Source organism: Eulemur rufifrons, chromosome 6 (genome assembly GCF_041146395.1).
Source record: "Eulemur rufifrons isolate Redbay chromosome 6, OSU_ERuf_1, whole genome shotgun sequence".
NCBI classification, from domain to species: Eukaryota; Metazoa; Chordata; class Mammalia; order Primates; family Lemuridae; genus Eulemur; species Eulemur rufifrons.
The window spans coordinates 50006519-50026688 of NC_090988.1; the positions used below are offsets into that span (position 1 = coordinate 50006519).

Here is a 20170-nt window from a genome sequence, read left to right on the forward strand (position 1 = left end):
CAGCAAATATTGCTTAAATATTGATAATTACTGGCTGAGCACGGTGGCTCACGCATGTAATCCCAGCACTTTGGGAGGCTGAGGCAGGAGGAGTGCTTGGGGCCAGGAGTACAAGACTAGCCTGGGCATAACAGTGGACCTTATCTCTGCAAAAAATAAGAAAAATTAGCTGGGCATGGTGGTATGTCCCTGTAGTCCCAGCTACTTGGAAGGCTGAGGTGGGAGGATAGCTTGAGCCTGGAAGTTCGAGGCTGCAGTGATGTATGATCACACAACTGCAACTGTACTCCAGCCTGGAGCCTTTGGCCAAATTTTTTACATTTGTGGATGTTGAAATGTTGGGTTATATTTTCTTTAGTTTTCTACTGGACTCTTATTGACTTCAGGTGTTCCAGTGAATGTTTTAAAATAATAACATACCTAAACATTCCTGTAGGGAAACATGGTAAATACGTTAATTATGACTGGGAAACCTCCTATGGCAAGAGTACGCTTAGGTAAACTTCAGGAACCTGCTTCTCCTCTCCAGAGGTTTTTTTTTTTCTTCGTCTCCAAGTGTGCAGCACTTATATTGGTTATGACCTCTCAATTATATACTCAAAAGTACTGTTCATTCATAGTCACAGATAATTACTTAGTAAAAATACCCGTAAGTGTAATGTCAGTGTGTTTTGAAAGAAGTTATATAAAAATAGTAATTTAAAGTTGTTTCTCATTGCTTTGGCTAGGCAGATAAACCTGGGAAGTAAAAATAAAATCTTTTCCTAAAATTTCATATGTATAAAAAGCTTTAGGAATTAATTGTAAAGTATTATTGCATTAATGATACGTACTTTCCTTGATTTTTGACTGAGCTGAAAATGAGAGCAGAATGCAGAATACAAGGTTTATTGAGTATTTATTATAGTATTTTTAAATATCTCTTGACTTTGAAATACTTATTTGTTGAAATATAACAGCTTGCAAAATATAACAGATACCCTATTTCATACCATGTGCAAAAATTAGCTCAAAATGGATAACAACCTAAATATAAGAGCTAAGTCCATACAACTTTTAGAAGAAAACAAGAGGAACTCTTCACGACCTTGGATTTGACAGTGGATCCTTATATATGACACCAGAAGAGTGAGCAACAAAAGAAAAAATAGATTAATTAGACTTCGCCAAAATTTAAAATGTTTGTACATAAAGGACATTGTGAAGAAAGTGAATAGACAACCTACGGAATGAAAGAAATCATACTGCCAATTGCATATATTGCAAATCATATAAATGATAAGGATTTAATATCCAGAATACATGAAGAACTCCTAAAGCTCAATAACAAAAAGATAACCCAGGCCGGCTGGTGACTCACTCGCATAAACCTAGCACTCTGGGACACCAAGGTGGGAGGATCACTTGAGGTCAGGAATTCGAGACCAGCCTGAGCCAGGGTGAGACCCCGTCTCTACAAAAAATAGAAAAATTAGCCAGGCATGTGTAGTGTGTGCCTGTAGTCCTAGCTACTCGGGAGGCTGAGGCAGGAAAATCACTTGAGCCCAGGAGTTTGAGGTTGCAGTGAGCTACGATGACACTACTTCACTCTAGCCTGGGCAACCAGTGAGACCCTGTCTCAAAAAAGAAAAAAAAAAAGACAACCCAATTAGAAAATGGGCAAATAATTTGAATAGACATTTCTTCAAAGAAGATATATGAAAAGATATTCAACATTGTTAATCATTGGGGAAATGCAATTCAAAACCGCAATGAAATGAAATAACACTTTACGCTTAATCATATGGCTCTTTTTTTAAATAAAAGAAATAATAAGTGTTGATGAGGTTGTGGAGAAATTGGAACCCTCCTACATTCCTCATGGGAATGTGATATGGTACAGCTGCTATGGAAAAGAGTTTGGCAGTTTCTGAAAAAGCTAATCATAGAATCGCCATATGACCTAGCAGTTCCACTCCTAAGTATATAACGTCTAAAAAGCAGGGACTCAAACAGTTCCATGTATGCCAATGTTTATTGCAGCATTATTCACTATATCCAAAAGGTGGAGAAAATCAAAGTGTTCATCAACAGATGAATGGATATTGCATTACAAATATATTTATTATATATAATAGGTGAATTGGACCTTGTTTTTGTTTTCAAAAATTTTGTAGTTTTACAGGATACTCACTTCAAATGAAATAAAATATGTGAAAAAGTTCTTTTGTACATGGTAAAAGTATATGCACTTGTTACTGCTTTCATGAGATATGTGCACAATCTGAATCTGCCTTCTCTTGAGTATCCTCTGCTACAGCTTAGCTCGAGCTTCATCACCTGTACCTTGAATTATTGCAGCAGGCTTTAGTTGGTCTCCTTGACATCAGAATCTGTCCTCATATCTGTACTCTATGGTGCCAACAGGACTGTTTTCCATTAGTTCCTCCAAAGCCTCATTGAGTGTCATGTTTACTAGTCAAGACCTACTTTCACAGCCCTGCTCACTGTCTTCTTTCAGAGTCTTGTCTGTCTACTGTGAACCCCAAGCACGCTTATGGTCAGGGCTCTAGGACTCAGTATAAAGAACTCCTCTTTTGAACTCCACCTTGGCAGAACATGCTATAATCATTCACATTGCCATTGGAAAATACTGTTTTTTCTTCCTGAAATGCTCCTTATCTCCTTATCTGGTAAAACCTCGTTCATCCTTCTCGTCCTAGCACAAATGTCACTATTTGAATAAAACCTTCCTTGGTACTTCTTCATCCCTTGGCTGAGTTAGTATTTTCATAGTAGTTTATAGATATATAATATCAGTTATTCAGTTTATAGGTAACTCACTGACTACTTTTCCCCCTATAATAATTTGTCTACATGACTGTCTCTCCGTCTCTGAATTCTGAACTTCTGGGAGCAGAGACTGTTTCATTTGTCCTTGCCCTCCCAATATTTAGTGTGGGGTGTGTTATATAGTGGTGCTGTATAAATGTCTGGTTTAGTCCTCCAGAATGATTATTACATACAAAACAGGACATCTTTAAATATTAGGAGACTTCAGGTGAGATGTGATTTTAGTATAAATGTGGAAGTAGATGATTTATATTAATAATTCTCAATCTGTCTTTTGTGCACAATTCCCTTGGTGACAACTGACCTGATTGGTATCCTGAATATATACTGATTTCGCTGTAAATGATTAGAGATAATAATCCTTATTTCTCTCATTCTTTGAGTAAAGCACATAACCTCTTTGCTTCACTTTCCTCCTGAAGAATAGCAGTACACTCCATCTAAGGGTTACGTGAATTTACTGAGTTAATATTTTAAAGTGTTTAGAATAGTGCTTGGCACATAGTAAACATACAATAAGTGTTAGCTGTTGTCATTCTAGTAAGAGTTAAAAACATGGTTTTTTCTTTCTTTCTTTCTTTTTTTTTTTTTTTTGAGACAGGGTCTTGCTCTGTCACCCAGGCTGGAGTGCAGTGGCAGCAGTCATAGCTCACTGTAACCTTCAACTCCTGGGCTCAAGTGATCCTTCTGCTTTAGCATTCTGAGTAGCTGGGACTACAGGTGCATGCTGTCACACCTGGCTAAGTTTTTTATTATTTGTAGAGACGGGGTCTGACTAAGTTTCTCAGGCTAGTCTGAAAGTCCTAGCCTCGAGCCATCCTCCCTCCTCAGCCTACAAAAGTGCTGAGATTACAGACACGAGCTACGGTGCCTGACTACTTACCACAAACTTTAGGCACAAACAGATCTCTTGTTAACTTCCTTCTCCCAGTGTTAATACCTTAGTTAAAGGTACTTTTGTCCTTCTGTTTGTTAAAGCTGAGGAATCTAGATGTCATCCTTGATTTCTCTTTCCAGTCACCCTCCGCATCTGTTCCATCAGCAGTTCTGATAATTCTACCTCCAAAATACAGCTATCTGCTTCTCTCTGATCCCCACTACCATCATAGTTCATGCCATCACTGGCCTTAAAAAATTGGTTTCGTAGTTCCCATTCTTACCCCTGTGCAGTCCATTTTCCACACAGTGGCCATGGTTTTTGGGGGGAGGTTTTTTTTTTTAATTCTAGAGATAGGGTCTCACTCTGTAGCTCAGATTGGAGTGCAGAGGCGAGATCATAGCTCACTGTAACTTGAACTCCTGGGCTCAAGTGATCCTCCTGCCTTGACCTCCCAAAGTGCTGTGATTACAGTTGTGAGCCACCACGCCTTGCCCAGCTATGTTTTTGAACCGTAAATCAGATTTTATTATTCCCCCATTTAACATCCTCCAGTGGCTTCCCATCATATTTGAAATAGAATCTTAATTCCTTACTCTCACTTACATAATTTGGCCTTTGGTTACTTTTTCCAACCTATCTCCTGCCCCTCTCCCCCTGATTGTACTTCATGTACACTTTTCTTTTTTCTGTTTTCTAACATGCCAAAACTTAAGGCCTTTATTACTAGCTTGTTTTCTCTGTCTAGAACATTCTCCTCCAGATCTTTTTGTGGTTGATTTCTCTTTTATCAGTCATATTTCAAGTTCTTATGTCAGATGTCAACTTTTTAATGAGGCCTTCAGTAAGCACCTAATCCAGAGTAGTGCTCAAATTTTCTGTATCACATTACCCTTTTTTATTTTCAGCATAGGATCCTGACTGCTTGATATTTGCTTAGTTTACCTATTTGACTACCTCATAGGATGTAACCTCCATGATGATAGGTTGTCTTCTTGTACACCATGGTGTCCCAGCTCCTAGACTAATTCCTGCCATATAAGTAGGCACACAGCAAATATTTGTGGAATCAACCAGATAAGTGAATCTCTTTCAGCTTCACGTCTCTCAATTATGAAATAAAGATTTGGATCAGAATGATCTCTGAGGACTGTCTTTGTCAAAGATAAAGCCTGACACTAGGTAAAGGCTGTAAAGATAGATTTTATTCAGCAGCTATTGCAGTAAAGAGTTGTGCTGGATTCCAGTTTGTGCAGAGGTGACTGGGAGAAAGAGGGAGTAGGAAGAGAGGAGTGGGGGGTAATGGGAAAGCTTGAGCAATGTCAGCGAAGTGAAAAATTACAAAAAGCAGGTAAGAAGGTTGGTCATAGTTAATTTTGCTATTTGTGTCTGCTAACTGGCATTAAGGGAAGTTAGGCCTCTCCCCTCCCACAGAGTCTGGAAGACAGAATCTTTTACTTTTCTGATGATTGCATTTCACAGAAATGACTTTCAGGTCCTTAAGAAAGACAATCCCAGGTCTTAGGAGATACATATACATCTTAAAGGGACAGAGGAAGATTTTACAATTGTAAGTTTGTTTAATAAATAGGAAAGGGAGGTCTGGGTCCTATCTTCAGATGTTGGCTGGAACAAATTGTAAATTCTTTTGGTAGTCTCAAGCTTTTCCAGACTGGAATTTAAGGTGAGGAAGCTCCTCTCAAGGAGGAGGCCTTAGGGTGCTAGAAGTCATCTCACTCTCCAACCCCCTTTTTAATTCCTTATTTCATGGTTGTCAAAAAGAAAAGGATTATTGGTACTTTGTATTTATGAACCCAAGATAAAAATGTTAATGATTCCACTGAGATAAATTCTGTAAGTTTGCTATGTAGGCTTGTGAAAGCACCTTTCCTATATATACTGAGCTGCTGTAGAACCTTTAAGAGCTCCTTTCTTCTCTGCCCAGCATCTTCCATCCTCAACTTTGTTTTCCTGTGTGTAGCGATTAGGAGGAAGAGGCACAGGGAGTATTGGAATAGCAGCAGCCTGGTGGCCAGGATATCTCCCAAGCCCTGCATTTGCCTTTCAGCCTTGTAGGCATAGAACATTGATTTTGAATGTGTTTCAGGTGAAGGGTTGTCCCTCAGGTACATGCAAGAGGACACAAAACAGTACCTGACCTCTCATTAACGAGATTTTTGGAGAATGAAACATAAAACCAATATTTCATACTAATTTATGGTGATAAATTTGAATGTTATATCAAACTATTGATGTTTTAGATACTGGAACATTCTTTTTCTGAAGAGAAATTACATGTGAAACCAAAGTAAAATTGTATTGCCCCTTGGTCAGAATCAAGTTGGAGCACAGGGAGTTAATAGGAATTGCCAACGTAATTGGGATCCCCTTGCTTCCAGGACCCAAGAATACACTGCTGTAGATAGTCTCTGATAGATACAACTGGTTTCTGGCTCTCCAGGCAAAGTATGGCCCATGAGCTACATCCTGCCTGCTGCCTCTTTATGGATCTCGAGAGCTTGTTTGGAGGTTCTAGCAGGGGAACACAGCTACTCGTACACCCTTGACCAAAGAACGGTCCTCTTCTATCGGGGAAGGTCGTCCTCTTCAACCGAGCATGAGCACTCAGCTTTGGGAGGGAGTCACATAGAGCGGTGAGGGAGGAAGGGAACACCTACCTAGCCAGCCAGATCCACGGAATCAACCCTGGCGATCAATGGGGGGACAGATGTCCCAGACAGATGACCCTCACATCCTGCTGCCTCTTTATGTATGGCTCAACAAACTAAGAATGCTTTTTATATATTTAAATGATTGAGAGAAAAATCAAAAGAAGAATATTTTGTGACGTGAGAATTACATGAAATTCAAATTTCGTTATTCATACTGTCATTGAAATACAGCTATGCTTATTCATTTACGTTCATTTATATATTTTCCATGGCTGCTTTTGCACAGTAACAGCAGAGTTGAATAGCTGCAAAAGAGACCATATGACCCACAAAGCCTATATTATTTCCTGTTTGGTACTTAATGGCAAAGGTTTGCTCACCTCTGCTGTAGATTAAATAGTCCTGCACAAGAATTATTTACATGTTATTTAGAGCAGTGGTCCCCAACCCTTTTGATACCAGGGACCAGTTTCATGGGAGACAATTTTTCCACAGGTGGGGACAGTGCCGCGGGGTGGTTGGAGCTCAAGCAGTGATGGGAGGGATGGGGAGCTGCTGAGTGGCATGACGGAGCTCTGCGGCCCAGTCCCTAACAGGCCATGGACCAGTACCACTCCACAGCCCCGGGGCTGGGGACTGCAGATTTAGAGTAGTCTCTTTATTTGCAGCTTTCATTTGCAGTGTTTACTTTGTGGTAACAGTAGGTTATGGGTATTTGGGCATATCTAATTAGTTGGGTTTCTTTTTTTTTCAACATCAAGTGGCACAATAGTATGTGTGCATTGCCCTTAAGGAAATAGAAATGAGTAGCACATTTATCTTTGAATATCTGCACAACAAAAATTTAAGCAGTGTGGGGCCAGAGGCCTGTATCTTAATTTTCTCTATACCCACCTCTCTTTTTCTTTTCTCCTTTCACACAGTAGATGCTAATCAGTAGTTTTTCAGGCGTATTTGGAATTTGTGATGCTATGAGCTATTGCTGTGCTTCATTATCTGGGTCATTGGCCAAGCTTTGGAGTTCTGTCATTCTCGACCTCTCTCAGATAGTGACAGTGAGCTTCCCCACACTCAGCATTAGCTTCTAGGATAGTCAGCCAACACCTTGTTCATCTAGGGGCCTGATATGCAGCAGATCACCCAGTAAATACCTCCTCTCAGTCATAAGCTGGGCTCTGCATTATTGGTTGTCTCTGCTGTTTTTTTTTTTTTCCTTTTAATTGAGATATTCACATACCATAAAATTCACCCTTTTAAAATATACAATTCAGTGTTTTTTAGTATATTTACAAGGAGTGTATAACCGTCACCACTATCTTAATTTCAGAACATTTTTATAACTCTGAAAAGAAATCGCCTGCCCATCAGCAGTCACTCCCCACCCCTTCTTTCCCCTGCCCTGTGGCAACTGCTGCTTTACTTTCCCTGTGGATTTGACTGTTGTAGACTTTTCATATATGTAGAATCATGCAATTTGTGGCCTTTTCTGTCTTGTTTCTTTCATTTAACATGATGTTTTCAAGGCTCATCCATGCTGTAGCATGCACCATTATTTCATTCCTTTTTATGGCTACATAAAATTCCATTGTATAGATATACCACATTTTTTTTTTTTTTTCCAGTTCATCTGGTAATAGACATTTGGGTTGTTTCCAGCTTTTGGCTATTGTGAGTATTCCTGCTATGAACATTTGTGTACAAGTTTTTGTGTGGACATACGTTTCATTTTTCTTGTGTAAATACCTAGGAGTGGAATTGCTAAGTCATATGGTACCTAAAAGTTAACATTCAAGGAACTCCCAAGCTGTTTTCCAAAGCAGCTATACCGTTTTACATTCCTACCAGCAATCTGTCAGTGTTTCAGATTTTTCCTCATCCTTACCAACATTTGTTATTGTCTGTCTTTCTCATTATGGCAAAATGTGTATTCAGGTCCCAACTTTTAACTTTTGATTTAGTCACTTTAGGGTTTCCTTGTGTAGTGTTTCGATCTTCCTTTTCTCTGTATGTCCCAATTTTTTTTCTCTCTACAAAATACAGTACTCTCAGTCACAGGAAATATGGTATTCCAGGGAATGGGAAGCTCATTCTTCCTGTGAACCTTCAAAGACACCCTCCATTATATAGTTCTTCACCATACCGCTTGCCTTACATTCTTTTTCTATTCTAATACTGACTGCCTGTGATTTTATTATACAAATTGGTAAGAAGATGGCACTACTGCAGGCTAGGAAAAGGGTAACCCACCTGGGAGAGTCATCCAGGTCTTATTCCTGGGTTGAGATAGTCATGACCAGTCCTGTTTGCCTGCTTGTTTTTTTTTCTGTTTGCTGGTCTGGCCCATTGCTTGTGCTCTGTGATAATCTCTTGCCTTGTGTTGGTTCTTCCCCCTTGGCCCTCATTATGCTCTTTGCTCCTTGAATTGCAAAAACAGCGTGAAATTGCTAGACATTTTATATCATATTTCATGCCTACTTAACAGCCTTTAAGATCAATATTATTACTGTTCCAATTTTATTGCCAAAAAAACTAGTTCACAGAGGTTATAAAACCCATTCCAATTTCCCTGTATTGATCTCCCTTATTCGCTTCCTCTGACCTCTAGGTTAGGAGGAGCTGCTGAAATGAGAGAAAGCTTCCTGGACTGACTTTTAAGTGGAGTAGTTATTCAGATTTTCATTTTTTCAGCCTGTTATAGTGGCTTCGTTTGCCTGAAATGCTTGTGTAGGAAAAGAAACCTAGACATTTAAGTTAAAGTGACATTATAGGTCTCTTATGTCAAACAATAGAATTTTTACTTTACCCATAAATAGGTGGACGTTGAGTTGGAGAGAGGCTTAATTAAAAGTATGTGTATAATTTAGCATGTTTTTTGAACCTACCTCTGGTCTAGGCATAAAGATGAATAACCTGTTGACCTTGCCCTTAAGGAACTTCCATCCATTGGTGAGATGGAATCAAATAATTACTCTCATATGGAAAAATGTGCCCAAAAATTTGTATAAAGATCTTGAGAGGAGAGGAGAGAGCTACAGAGATTGATCTTCTTATCCTTTTTATTTTATTTTATTTTATTTTTCATAGTCTACAGGGAAGACTGAATTTTTTTTTTTTTTTTTTTGAGACCGATGCTCTGTCACCAAGGATGGAGTGCAGTGGTGCGATCATAGTTCACTGCAACCTCAAACTCCGGGGCTTGAGTGATCCTCCTGCCTTGGCCTCTCAAAGTGCTGGGATTGCAGGAGTGAGCCACCATGCCAGGCCTCACTTCATATCGTAAATTCAGTCATCAAATAATAGTAAACATTTCTGATGGCTTTAAGTAGTATGCATTTTAGGGTGGAATTGGATTAGACTGTTGTTTGGTGTAAACTCTTTCCTTTATAAATGTATGTTAACAAGAACACTTAGCATAATTTTACAAGACTACCGATGTAAATAAAAGTTGCTTTCATGTATTAAATATTAACTTTCTCTTACAGATATGCCAAGAGTTTAACAGTACCTGGGCATGGGAAATGGAGAAGAAGGGCTATCTTGAGATGAGTATTGAATGCAAACTAGCACTCTTAAAGGTAATACAAGGTTATTATTTGTTATAATTATTTTAATTTAAAATTTCACTTTTGACCTCTTTTGGTTAAATTGGGAAATAAACAAAAGGACATTTTTACTGTTGGTGGAAGAAGACAATAGATTCTTCTATTTTTTGGTGACAAAAAGTATCTTTTTTTTTTTTTTTTTTTTTTTTTTTGAGACAGAGTCTCACTTTGTTGCCCAGGCTAGAGTGAGTGCCGTGGCGTCAGCCTAGCTCACAGCAACCTCAAACTCCTGGGCTCAAGTGATCCTCCTGTCTCAGCCTCCCGAGTAGTTGGGACTACAGACATGCACCACCATGCCCGGCTAATTTTTTCTATATATATTTTTAGCTGTCCATATAATTTCTTTCTATTTTTAGTAGAGATGGGGTCTCGCTCTTGCTCAGGCTGGTCTCGAACTCCTGAGCTCAAACGATCCGCTCACCTCGGCCTCCCAGAGTGCTAGGATTACAGGCGTGAGCCACCGCGCCCGGCCAACAAAAAGTATCTTAATTAAATTATTTTTTATTTTTCAATGCAGAAGTATATCTAGGTTTAATTATCTCTTCTTGTAGGGAAAGTAATAGAATGGATAAACAGTTGCCCCAAATGAGTTATATTCATTGTTTTCAGCTTTTATAGTAATTGCTATGTACTGTAAACTATGGTCAATCTTCTGCTGATTGACTAAATTAGCTGTGGTCAATCTTCTGCTGATTTACTAAATTAGCAATTTGATATTGTTTTCCAGATGACTAGGGGAATGCATTTTGTATCTAATAAAACCTTCACATAACCAAACCTACTTGATTAAAATGGGTCATCTCAAAGTAGGCTTATTTTCAAGTTAGAGTTTCCCATTCTTTTCCTGCTGACTTGCTATTGTTGGCCCTTGTTAGTAGCAGGGTGCTCTAATAGAGGGGAAAAATACTCTTTGTGATAAAAGTAATGAAGTTTTACCACTAATAAAATTTACAGTATTTTACAACTAGGCTTCTTATTCAAAGGACCTCAAGAGTTTATGATGATTATTAAAACATAATCGTGTATATATTACTATTTTGGAGATGAGATGTGACTACAAAGTAGTTGTTATTTTGCTTTTAGATATTAATTGCTGTTAGAGCCTACACAAAAGTCTGCAAAATTCCTAAGATACTTTTGTAAGAAAACCAAAGTCATAGTAAACTCAGATTTTAGGCAGTGTTATCATGCAGGCTTATCTATCTATAGACTAGCTTATGATCTCAAAAGCCTTATATAAGATGATTCTTTGGAGGTCAAGACAAAGTTATAGATCTTCTAATCATAATTTTTAAACATCTCAACTTTTGAAATAACTTTTGTACATTCCTATAATATATAATGTTAGTATTATATACGTTATATATATACATTATGTATAGATATCTACTGTGTATTATATATAATAAATATATAAGTACTTGTATATTATATTGTAAAATACATGCATATAATTATTCAAGATGTGTTATAAACTTTTTTATTGTTAGGGATGCTTATCAAAAGAATTTAGAGGCTATTATTAGAATAGTTGACACAAAGGCAAAGAGGTTATGATATCTTAGTATATGAATATCTTTTCATTAAGAGAATTCTCCAGAGCCAGCTATCAGTGAAAGACTACTTTCCTTGAAAACTGTATATGAATCACAGGCTGAGGTGGGAGGATTGCTTGAGGCCAGGAGTTCAAGACCAGCCTGGCCAACATAGTGAGACCCTGTCTTTAAAAACATGTTTTTAAATTATCCATGAGCAGTGTCACATGCACCCGTAGTCCTAGCTACTTGGGAGGCTGAGGCAGGAGGATCACTTGAGCCCAGGAGTTTGAAGTTGCTCTGAGCTAGGCTAACACCACAGCACTCTGACCCGAGCAACACACAGAGACTCTGTCTCAAAAAAAAAAAAAAGCATATGATCATATCAATAGATGCAGGAAAAGCATTTGAGAAAATTAAACTTCGCTTTCATGATTAAAAACTCATAATGATTTAGGTGTGGAAGGAGTGTATCTAAATATATAATTGAGGAATGTATAATAAAGGCCATATATGACAGGCCCACAGCTTACATCATACTCAACAATGAAAAACTGAAAGCTTTTCCACTCACATCAGGAGCAAGACAAGGATGTCCACTCTTGCCCCTTTGTCTACTCTTGCCACTTCTGTTTAACATAGTAGTACTGGATGTTGTAGCCAGATAGGTAAGATAAAGAAATAGAAGCCATCCAAATTGGAAAGGTAGAAGTTAAATTGTCACTGTTTGCAGACAACATGGTTTTATATATAGAAAACCCTAAAGACTCCACCAACAAACTGTTAAAATGAGTAAATGAATTCAGTACAGTTGGAAGATACAAAAATCGTAGCATTTTTATTCACTAATGAACTATCTGAAAAAGAAATTAAAAAACCAACTCCATTTACAGTAGCATCAGAAAAATAAAATATTTAGGAATATGTTAAACCAAAGGTGAAAGATCTGTACATAGAAAACTATAAAATATTAATGAAAGAAACTAAAGACAAATAAATAAAAAGCTATCCTATGTTCATGGATTGCAGGAATTAATATTGTTAAAATGTCCATACTACCCAAAGCAATGTACAAGTTCAATGCAGTCTCTACCAAAATTCCAGTGACATTGTTCACATAAATAAAAAATTATCCTAAAATTCATATGGAACCACAAAAGACCCCAAATAGCCAAAGCAATATTGAACCAAGAGAACAAAGCTGGAGGCCCCATACTACCTGATCTCAAAATCTACTACAAAGTTTTATAAGTAATCAAAACAACATGGGATTTATACCAACTATTGCTTATGAAAAAGAAAAAACATGGTACTGGCACAAAAACAGACATATAGACTGATGGAATGCAATAGAGACACACGTCTGTAGTTGACTGATCTTCAACAAAGGTATCAAGGTCACAAAATGGAAAGGGACAGTCTCTTCAATAAATGATATGGGGGAAAATGCGTATCCACATGCAGAAAGAAATTAGACTCATATCTTACTGTTTTTAGAAAATCAACTCAAAATGGATTAAAAGCTTATAAGACCTGAAATTATAAAACTGCTGGAAGAAAACGTAGGGGAAAAGCTTCTTGGCATTGGTCTGGGCAAAGACTTTTTGGATATGACTCCAAAAGCATAGACAACATAAGCAAGAATAGACATAGGGGATTGCATCAAACTAAAAAGCTTATGCACAGCAATGGAAACAATCAGTAGAGTGAAGACACAACTTACAAAATTGAAGACAATATTTGCAAACCATACATCTGACAAGGGCTTAATATCCAAAATATATCAAGAACTCAAACAACTCAACAGCAAGAAAACAAGTAACCTGATTAAAAAATGGACAAAGGATGTGAACAGACGTTTCTCCGAAGACATAAAAATGGCAACAGATATATGAAAAAATGTTCAGCATCACTGATTATCAGGGAAATGCAAATTAAAACCACAATGAGATATCAACTCACACCTATTAGGATGCCTTTTATCAAAAAGACAAGAGATAACCAGTTTGGCAATGATATGAAGAAGAGGAAACCCTTGTACACTGTTGATGAGAATGTAAATTAGAATAGCCATTATGGAAAATAGCATGGAGGTTCCTCAAAAAATTAAAAATAGAACTGCTGTATCATTCAGCCAACCCACTACTGGGTATATATCCAAAGGAAATGGCATCTTTTTATCAAAAAGGGATCTGCACCCCCATGTTCCCTGCAGCATTAATCACAGTAGCCTTTGGAATCAACCCAAGTGTTCATCAACATATGAATTGATAATGAAAAGAAATAAATCCTGTCTTTTGTGACAAACATGTTTGAACCAGGATGACATTATGTTAAGTGAAATAAGCCAGGTACAGAAAGTAGTACCCATGATCTCACTTATATGTGGAATCTAAAAGGGTCAAACTCATAGAAGCAGGGAACAGAATGGTTGTTACCAGAGGTTAGGGAGGTAGAGACAGGTTGGAAAGATATCGAAGTTACAAAAAATGAATTAGGAATTAGTTCAGGAGATCAATTATACAACCTGGTGGCTACAGTCAATAACAATATATTGTATACTAGAAAATTATTAAAAGAGTAGATTTTAAATGTTCTCATCCCACCAAAAATCTAAATGTATTAGGTAATAGATACATATCGTTACTTAGCTTGATTTAGCCATTCCACAGTACACACATATCAAAATATCCTGCTCTATACCATTAATATATACAATTTTTTGTAAATTAAAAATAAATTAATTGAAATTTTTAAATAAATAAATGAAAATTTTAAAATAAAATATTTTATACCATGAGACAATTTGGGAGTTTTTAGTATAAACAGGCTCATTGCTTGTGAAATATAATTTGATTTATATGTCAGTGGTTATGTTAAACCTATAAATTGGTGTGATATTAATATAAAATGTTATCTTAAAATTTATCATTTTATATTGGTTATATGAAACAGTTTGTATAAATGGGGTAGAGGATAGTGAAAGATGGATAAACTGTGGTCTCTCATTTTCACTGAATCAGTTCTATGGGTGTATCATTTTTATTGTGATGGAGAAACATATATGAGGTATTTTAAGCCTTATTATGACTATTTTTCAGTACCTCTGTGAGTGTCAGTTTGATGACAATCTCAAATTCAAGAATATTATTAATGAGGAGGATGCTGATACTATGCGTCTCCAGCCAATTGGGCGAGACAAAGATGGCCTCATGTACTGGTACCAACTGGATCAAGATCACAATGTCAGAATGTACATAGAAGAACAAGATGATCAGGATGGCTCTTCATGGAAATGCATTGTCAGGTATCTTTTATTAGAATCTTTTCATATTATTTTGTGTTTTGTACTTTGATCCCTTCTCGACTAGAATGTGATCTCTGTTGTGGGATGGTAGTTTTTTTTGTGTGGGGTTGGGGAATTTCCAGGGCCTAGCCTATAGCATTAGTCATTATCAATTTGTTTCTAATTATTTTAACTTGGTCAATTCATCCTTACATAGTATATTTTCCGTTTTTTCTGTGCATGCGTTTTATTGGGCTTCTGAAGAACATTGTGCTTTTTTGTCATGGTTCTGTTTTTTAAAATTTGATTTCTTATTTGTATTGACTCATATATTTAGACAGAAACATTTAAGGCATAACCATGAAATAAAACTTTTTAAAAAAATTCCGTGAGTAGTACTGGGACCTTTATTCAGAATCTTTGTCTTTGATTGTCCTTGTAGTTTTGTTATTTAGAAATATCCTATTAATACCCAAAATACATATTAATTTTGAAAATATCAGGGGTCCTTTAAACTAGGGAAAAGTCATGGATATCTAACTGCTGGCTTATGAAAAACTTCTTTACATTAACTCATATCTGTTTTTTTGCCCCATTTTTAATTTTAGCAGGTTTGCATTAGTGATTATTTATTAATGCTTTGAAGGAATAAGTCACAGAAATTTATATTCGTTTGGGTCAGAAAAGCTCAACTTTTACTCCCTAATAATAATTCTCCACTCCCACTGCTTCACTTGACTAGCCTAAAAAAAAAAGTGAATTGAATGAGCTCATGGGTGCTCATTTTATAAGCATGTATCACTACATGCTCCATGTAATTATTTTGTTAACTGCAGGTAAACCAAGTAGACCTCAAGCAAAATCTACTCACCATTTCTCCCTATGAATATAAACACCAAATGGGGTTCTGTTCATGATAGTATATTACCATTTCTATTATTTCCCATATCTACCTTGCATAGTTGTTTAAAACATTTTCTTTTCCTACTTTGTAGATGAAGAAAATATAACAGCAAAATAATTATGATTACTATAGATCAGTCATACAAACTTAAAACAATGTCTAGTGTACACTGTTTTAAGTAGTTTATACTCTAATGCATGGTGTGAGATTTTAGAATTAGCAGTTAAGTTTGATCTGGGTTCAGCTACTTAACCATTGTAGGCACATTGTATCCACAGGGGATTGGCTCCAGGACTCTCATGAATACCAAAATCCACAGATGCTCAAGTCCATTATATAAAATGGTATAATATTTACACATAACGTACACAAATCCTTCCTTATACTTTTTTTATTGTTTTAGGAGACAGGATCTCATTATGTTGCTTAAGTTGGAGTGCAGTGATGTGGTCATAGCTCACTGGAGCCTCAAACTCCTGGGCTCAAGTGATCCTGCATCAGCCTCCTGAGTATCTGGGACTACAGGTGTGTGCTACTGTGCCTGGCTAATTTTTTAAAAAATTTTTTGTAGAGGTGGGGGTCTCACTCTTGCTCAGGATGGTCTCGAATTCCTGGCCTCAAGTGATCCTCCCGCCTCATCCTCCCGGAGTGCTAGAATTACAGGCATGAGCCACTGTGCTGGGCCAGCATTAATCTTTTTAGCAAGAAATTTCTTTAGTAGCTCAAGTGATAAGCAAAGAGCAATTAAACAAATAGGACTTTGACTTTTTCATTTAATAGGTTGCATTTAGATATTTTTCTTACCTAGTGAGTATTATTTTTTTCTAGTGAATGCAGAGCCTCCTCTTTTTGCTTAATACAATTTTCTTGGAGATCAGCTGGCATTGGAAACACATCTCTACCTAATCTTTAAAAGATGATATTATAACAAAATTTATCTAGTCTTTAGAATTCTGTTTTTTAAAGCCAGTAAGTCAGCCTTCTTAATGATTGCTAAGTCTGGAAATATAACTGAACTTTACAACTTAAAGTCAAAAGGAATATTTTTATAAAAATGGAATCCACCAAAAAAGGGATAATGTTACATATTTGATCTTCTAGTGAAAATTTAATACCATAACATCAGCACAGTCGTAAAGCTTCTACTGTTAAGTAGCAATTTCCATTTCTGTTTGTTGCAAAATTAATAATACATATACGACATGAATAAATAGGAAGTAATTGATTCATATATAAAGAATTATATTTGACGGCCAGGTGCGGTAGCTCACATCTGTACTCTTAACACTTGGGGAGGCTGAGACAGGAGGATCGCTTGAGACCAGCCTGAGCAACATAGTGAAACCTCATCTCTACAAAAATAGAAAAATTAGCTGGGCGTCGTGGTTCACGCCTATAGTCCCAGCTACTCACGAGGCGGAGGCAGGAGGGTCGCTTGAGCCTGGGAGTTGGAGGTTGCATTGAGCTATGGTGATGCCACTGCACTCTAGCCTAGGCAACAGAGTGAGACCCTATCTCACCAAAAAAAAAAAAAAAAATTTAAGTTGAAATGAGATTTAGTATGTGATGTACAAAGCAATAAAAGTAGTTAAATTTCATTGAACCATATGAAATTGTGAACATTTGAACAATCTGACTTATGAAAATGGTGGTTTTGTGTGGCTTAACCAAGTACCACAAGAGGTTTCAATATCAAAAATATGTAATCTCTAGCCAGTTTCGCACTAGTTCCAATTAATGTTTAAAACAGAATTGCCACAGAAGAAAAGTATATGTTATTGTTATTGTAGCTCTAATTTAGGCCTCAATGAAAGTGCAGAAAAAATATTTTTTTACATCTGACCAAATAACATGTAATAAGTGGTATCATTCACCCTAGGGTATATATCAATAGAATTTCTTTAGAAATGAAAAAGATAAAGATGTGAATATGACAAAGTGGTAATATTTGATTATTAAAGATGAAAGAATTTTAGCAAATAGAGATCTTAGATAGACCAAACTTCATCAGGTGCTTTTTCAGGATCAGAGAGGAGCTACAGAAAGTGCATTTATACTCAGTCTACTAAGGAAAATAAAGTTTTGTGCACACTGTTGGGCAGTTACTTCATAAAGAATATATACATATGGCCATATTCACATTAAAAAGTGTTCAACATTATTATTTATCAGAGAATTTCCAGTTAAAACCACAATGACATACCAATTTACCTTCCATAGAATTACTATAATGAAAATGACTTACAACACCAAATTTAGTGAGGATATAATCCAACTGGAACTCTTATACCTTGCTGATGGAAACGTAAAATAATGCAATCACTTTGGGAAACAGTTTGGCAATTTCTTAAAATGTTAACAAACTGTTGTCCCTTAACCCATCAGTTTTGCTCCTGGGTATTTATATTAGAGAAATGAGAACACATTTACAAAAAGCTTTGTATAAGAATGTTCATGGAGTCTCTATTCTTAACAGTACACATACATTGAATTACTACTAAGCAATAAAAAGAGATGGCCTATGAAACTATATGAATTTATATTAAAAATTCTTGTGTGTGAAAGAAGCCAAAAAATACATAGTGTTTGACTCATTTATTATAAATTATGTAGTTAACAAAACTAATAATCCATGGTTGTAGTGATCAAAGCTCTGATTTCTTCTTGCTTTGGTGGGGAAGATGGATTGAGTAGGAAAGAATAGGAGGGAATTTTTTTGTGTTTATGATACTCCTTATTTTGATTGTGGTGTGGATTTCACAGTGTATGCATTTATCAACTCATGAAACTAATGGTTAAGATATACTTATTTCACAATATATAAGTTATACCTTGATAAAAATATTTTTAAAATTAGTAATGACAATCATTTTTAAGAATCTGAATTCTAAATAGTGTGTACAATTTTTGTGTGTCCATAATTACCAACTCTGTCAAGATATTTCTAAATCTAATATATATAATCTGCTAATGTAGTAGTAATATAATGATTAAGATGGGCTCTAAAGTCAGACTATCTGGAATTCAGTGCTGCTGAATTGTACTGTGATCGTAGGCAAATTACTGTATCTCTCTGTGTGCCCTGCCTTTCCTCATATATAAACTGGGAGCAATTTAGCACCTATATAATTGGATTATATTGGATTATATTGGATTATATTGGAATTATGTGAGCTCGTTCATGTAAGGCCCTTAGAGTAATGCCTGGAACATAATACTCATTCACTGATTTTAACTTCTAATGTTAATAGTACTGCTACTGATAGTGTTAATTAATGCCTATCTTCAGTTTTCTTGGCCCCAATAAAATTTTCTTTTTTGCCTACTGAATAATTTGGAAATCATACCAAAAAGTTTGAATAGTGTTGCTGAGTCCTAGAGTCATATACTACAAATACTTACAAAAGATTTGTTATATTTACACTGTGTTGTGCTCTGTAGATGTAAAGACGTGGTCTCCATGTCTTAAGGAGTTCTCCTTGTTGTGGGAGAAAGATACAGGGAGACAGTAGAAAATAACAGTGTCATGCAGTCTTTGATGGATATCATTCGAGGGTGCTCTGGAAGAACCAGCTATGTAGCCTGTACTTGGTAGAAGATGATGCCTATGCTTGACTTTGTTTTTTTTTTTTTTTTTGTTGTTGTTGTTATTTTTTATTGAATTGGACTGTTGGTTCAATTTCTTTTGAAAGGTTTAGCACCTGCCACTAACCCAAACTGAGAAGAACTTTGACGTTGGGAGAAATCATATTTCACAGTATAATGGTTAGGATTATATGCTCCATTTCATCACAGTCTAGGTTAACTTAAGGTATAGATAGGAAAATGCAAGCATTTAGAATCTGGTTAAGTCAAAATTAGTAACCAATCTGCCCAAAACTGAGTTTCTAACCTTTCTACCCCAACACATTTGTCTCATCTTTAATAACAGCCACATCCTTTCAGTGGCTTGGGTCCAAAACCTTGGGGCACGTCCTTGACTGTCCTTTTTCTCTCACTCCACATCCACTCTATCACCAAATCCAGTCAGCTCTCCATGCAGAATGTGATCATTTCTCGTCTCCTTCGTATTAATAGCTACATTCTATTTAACTCCGGGACAGTTTTCTCACCAAAAAGATCTTGTACTCATTAGCAGTTACTCTCCATTTTCCCTTTTCCCATCCCTTGGCAACAGCTGTCTTCTGTTTTTATAATTTTCCTGTTCTCAAAATTTTGTATACATAGAATGATACAGTATGTGGCCTTTTGTGTGTGGGTTCTTTCAGACAGCATATTTACAAGGTTCATCCATGTGGCGTAAATCAGAACTTCATTTCTTTTTATGGCTTGATAATATTCCCTTAATGTGGATATATCAGATTTTATTTATTCATTCAATGCTTGTCTTTGAAATGGTAATTGAAGTTAGCTATAGGAACACATTACAGGCTGAGAGAACAAAGCACAATCACCTGACATC

The 20170-nt window shown here is 36.4% G+C and overlaps 1 protein-coding gene across 1 annotated transcript in view; it reads left to right on the plus strand.

Annotated features, from left to right (window-relative positions):
* Window positions 1-20170, plus strand: part of RSF1 (remodeling and spacing factor 1) — a 119883-nt gene that overhangs the window by 50638 nt on the left and 49075 nt on the right. The window contains exons 3-4 of the mRNA XM_069469198.1: window positions 9864-9956; window positions 14620-14825. Coding sequence (XP_069325299.1) covers window positions 9864-9956; window positions 14620-14825 — 299 coding nt within the window. The remainder of the gene's footprint in view (window positions 1-9863; window positions 9957-14619; window positions 14826-20170) is intronic.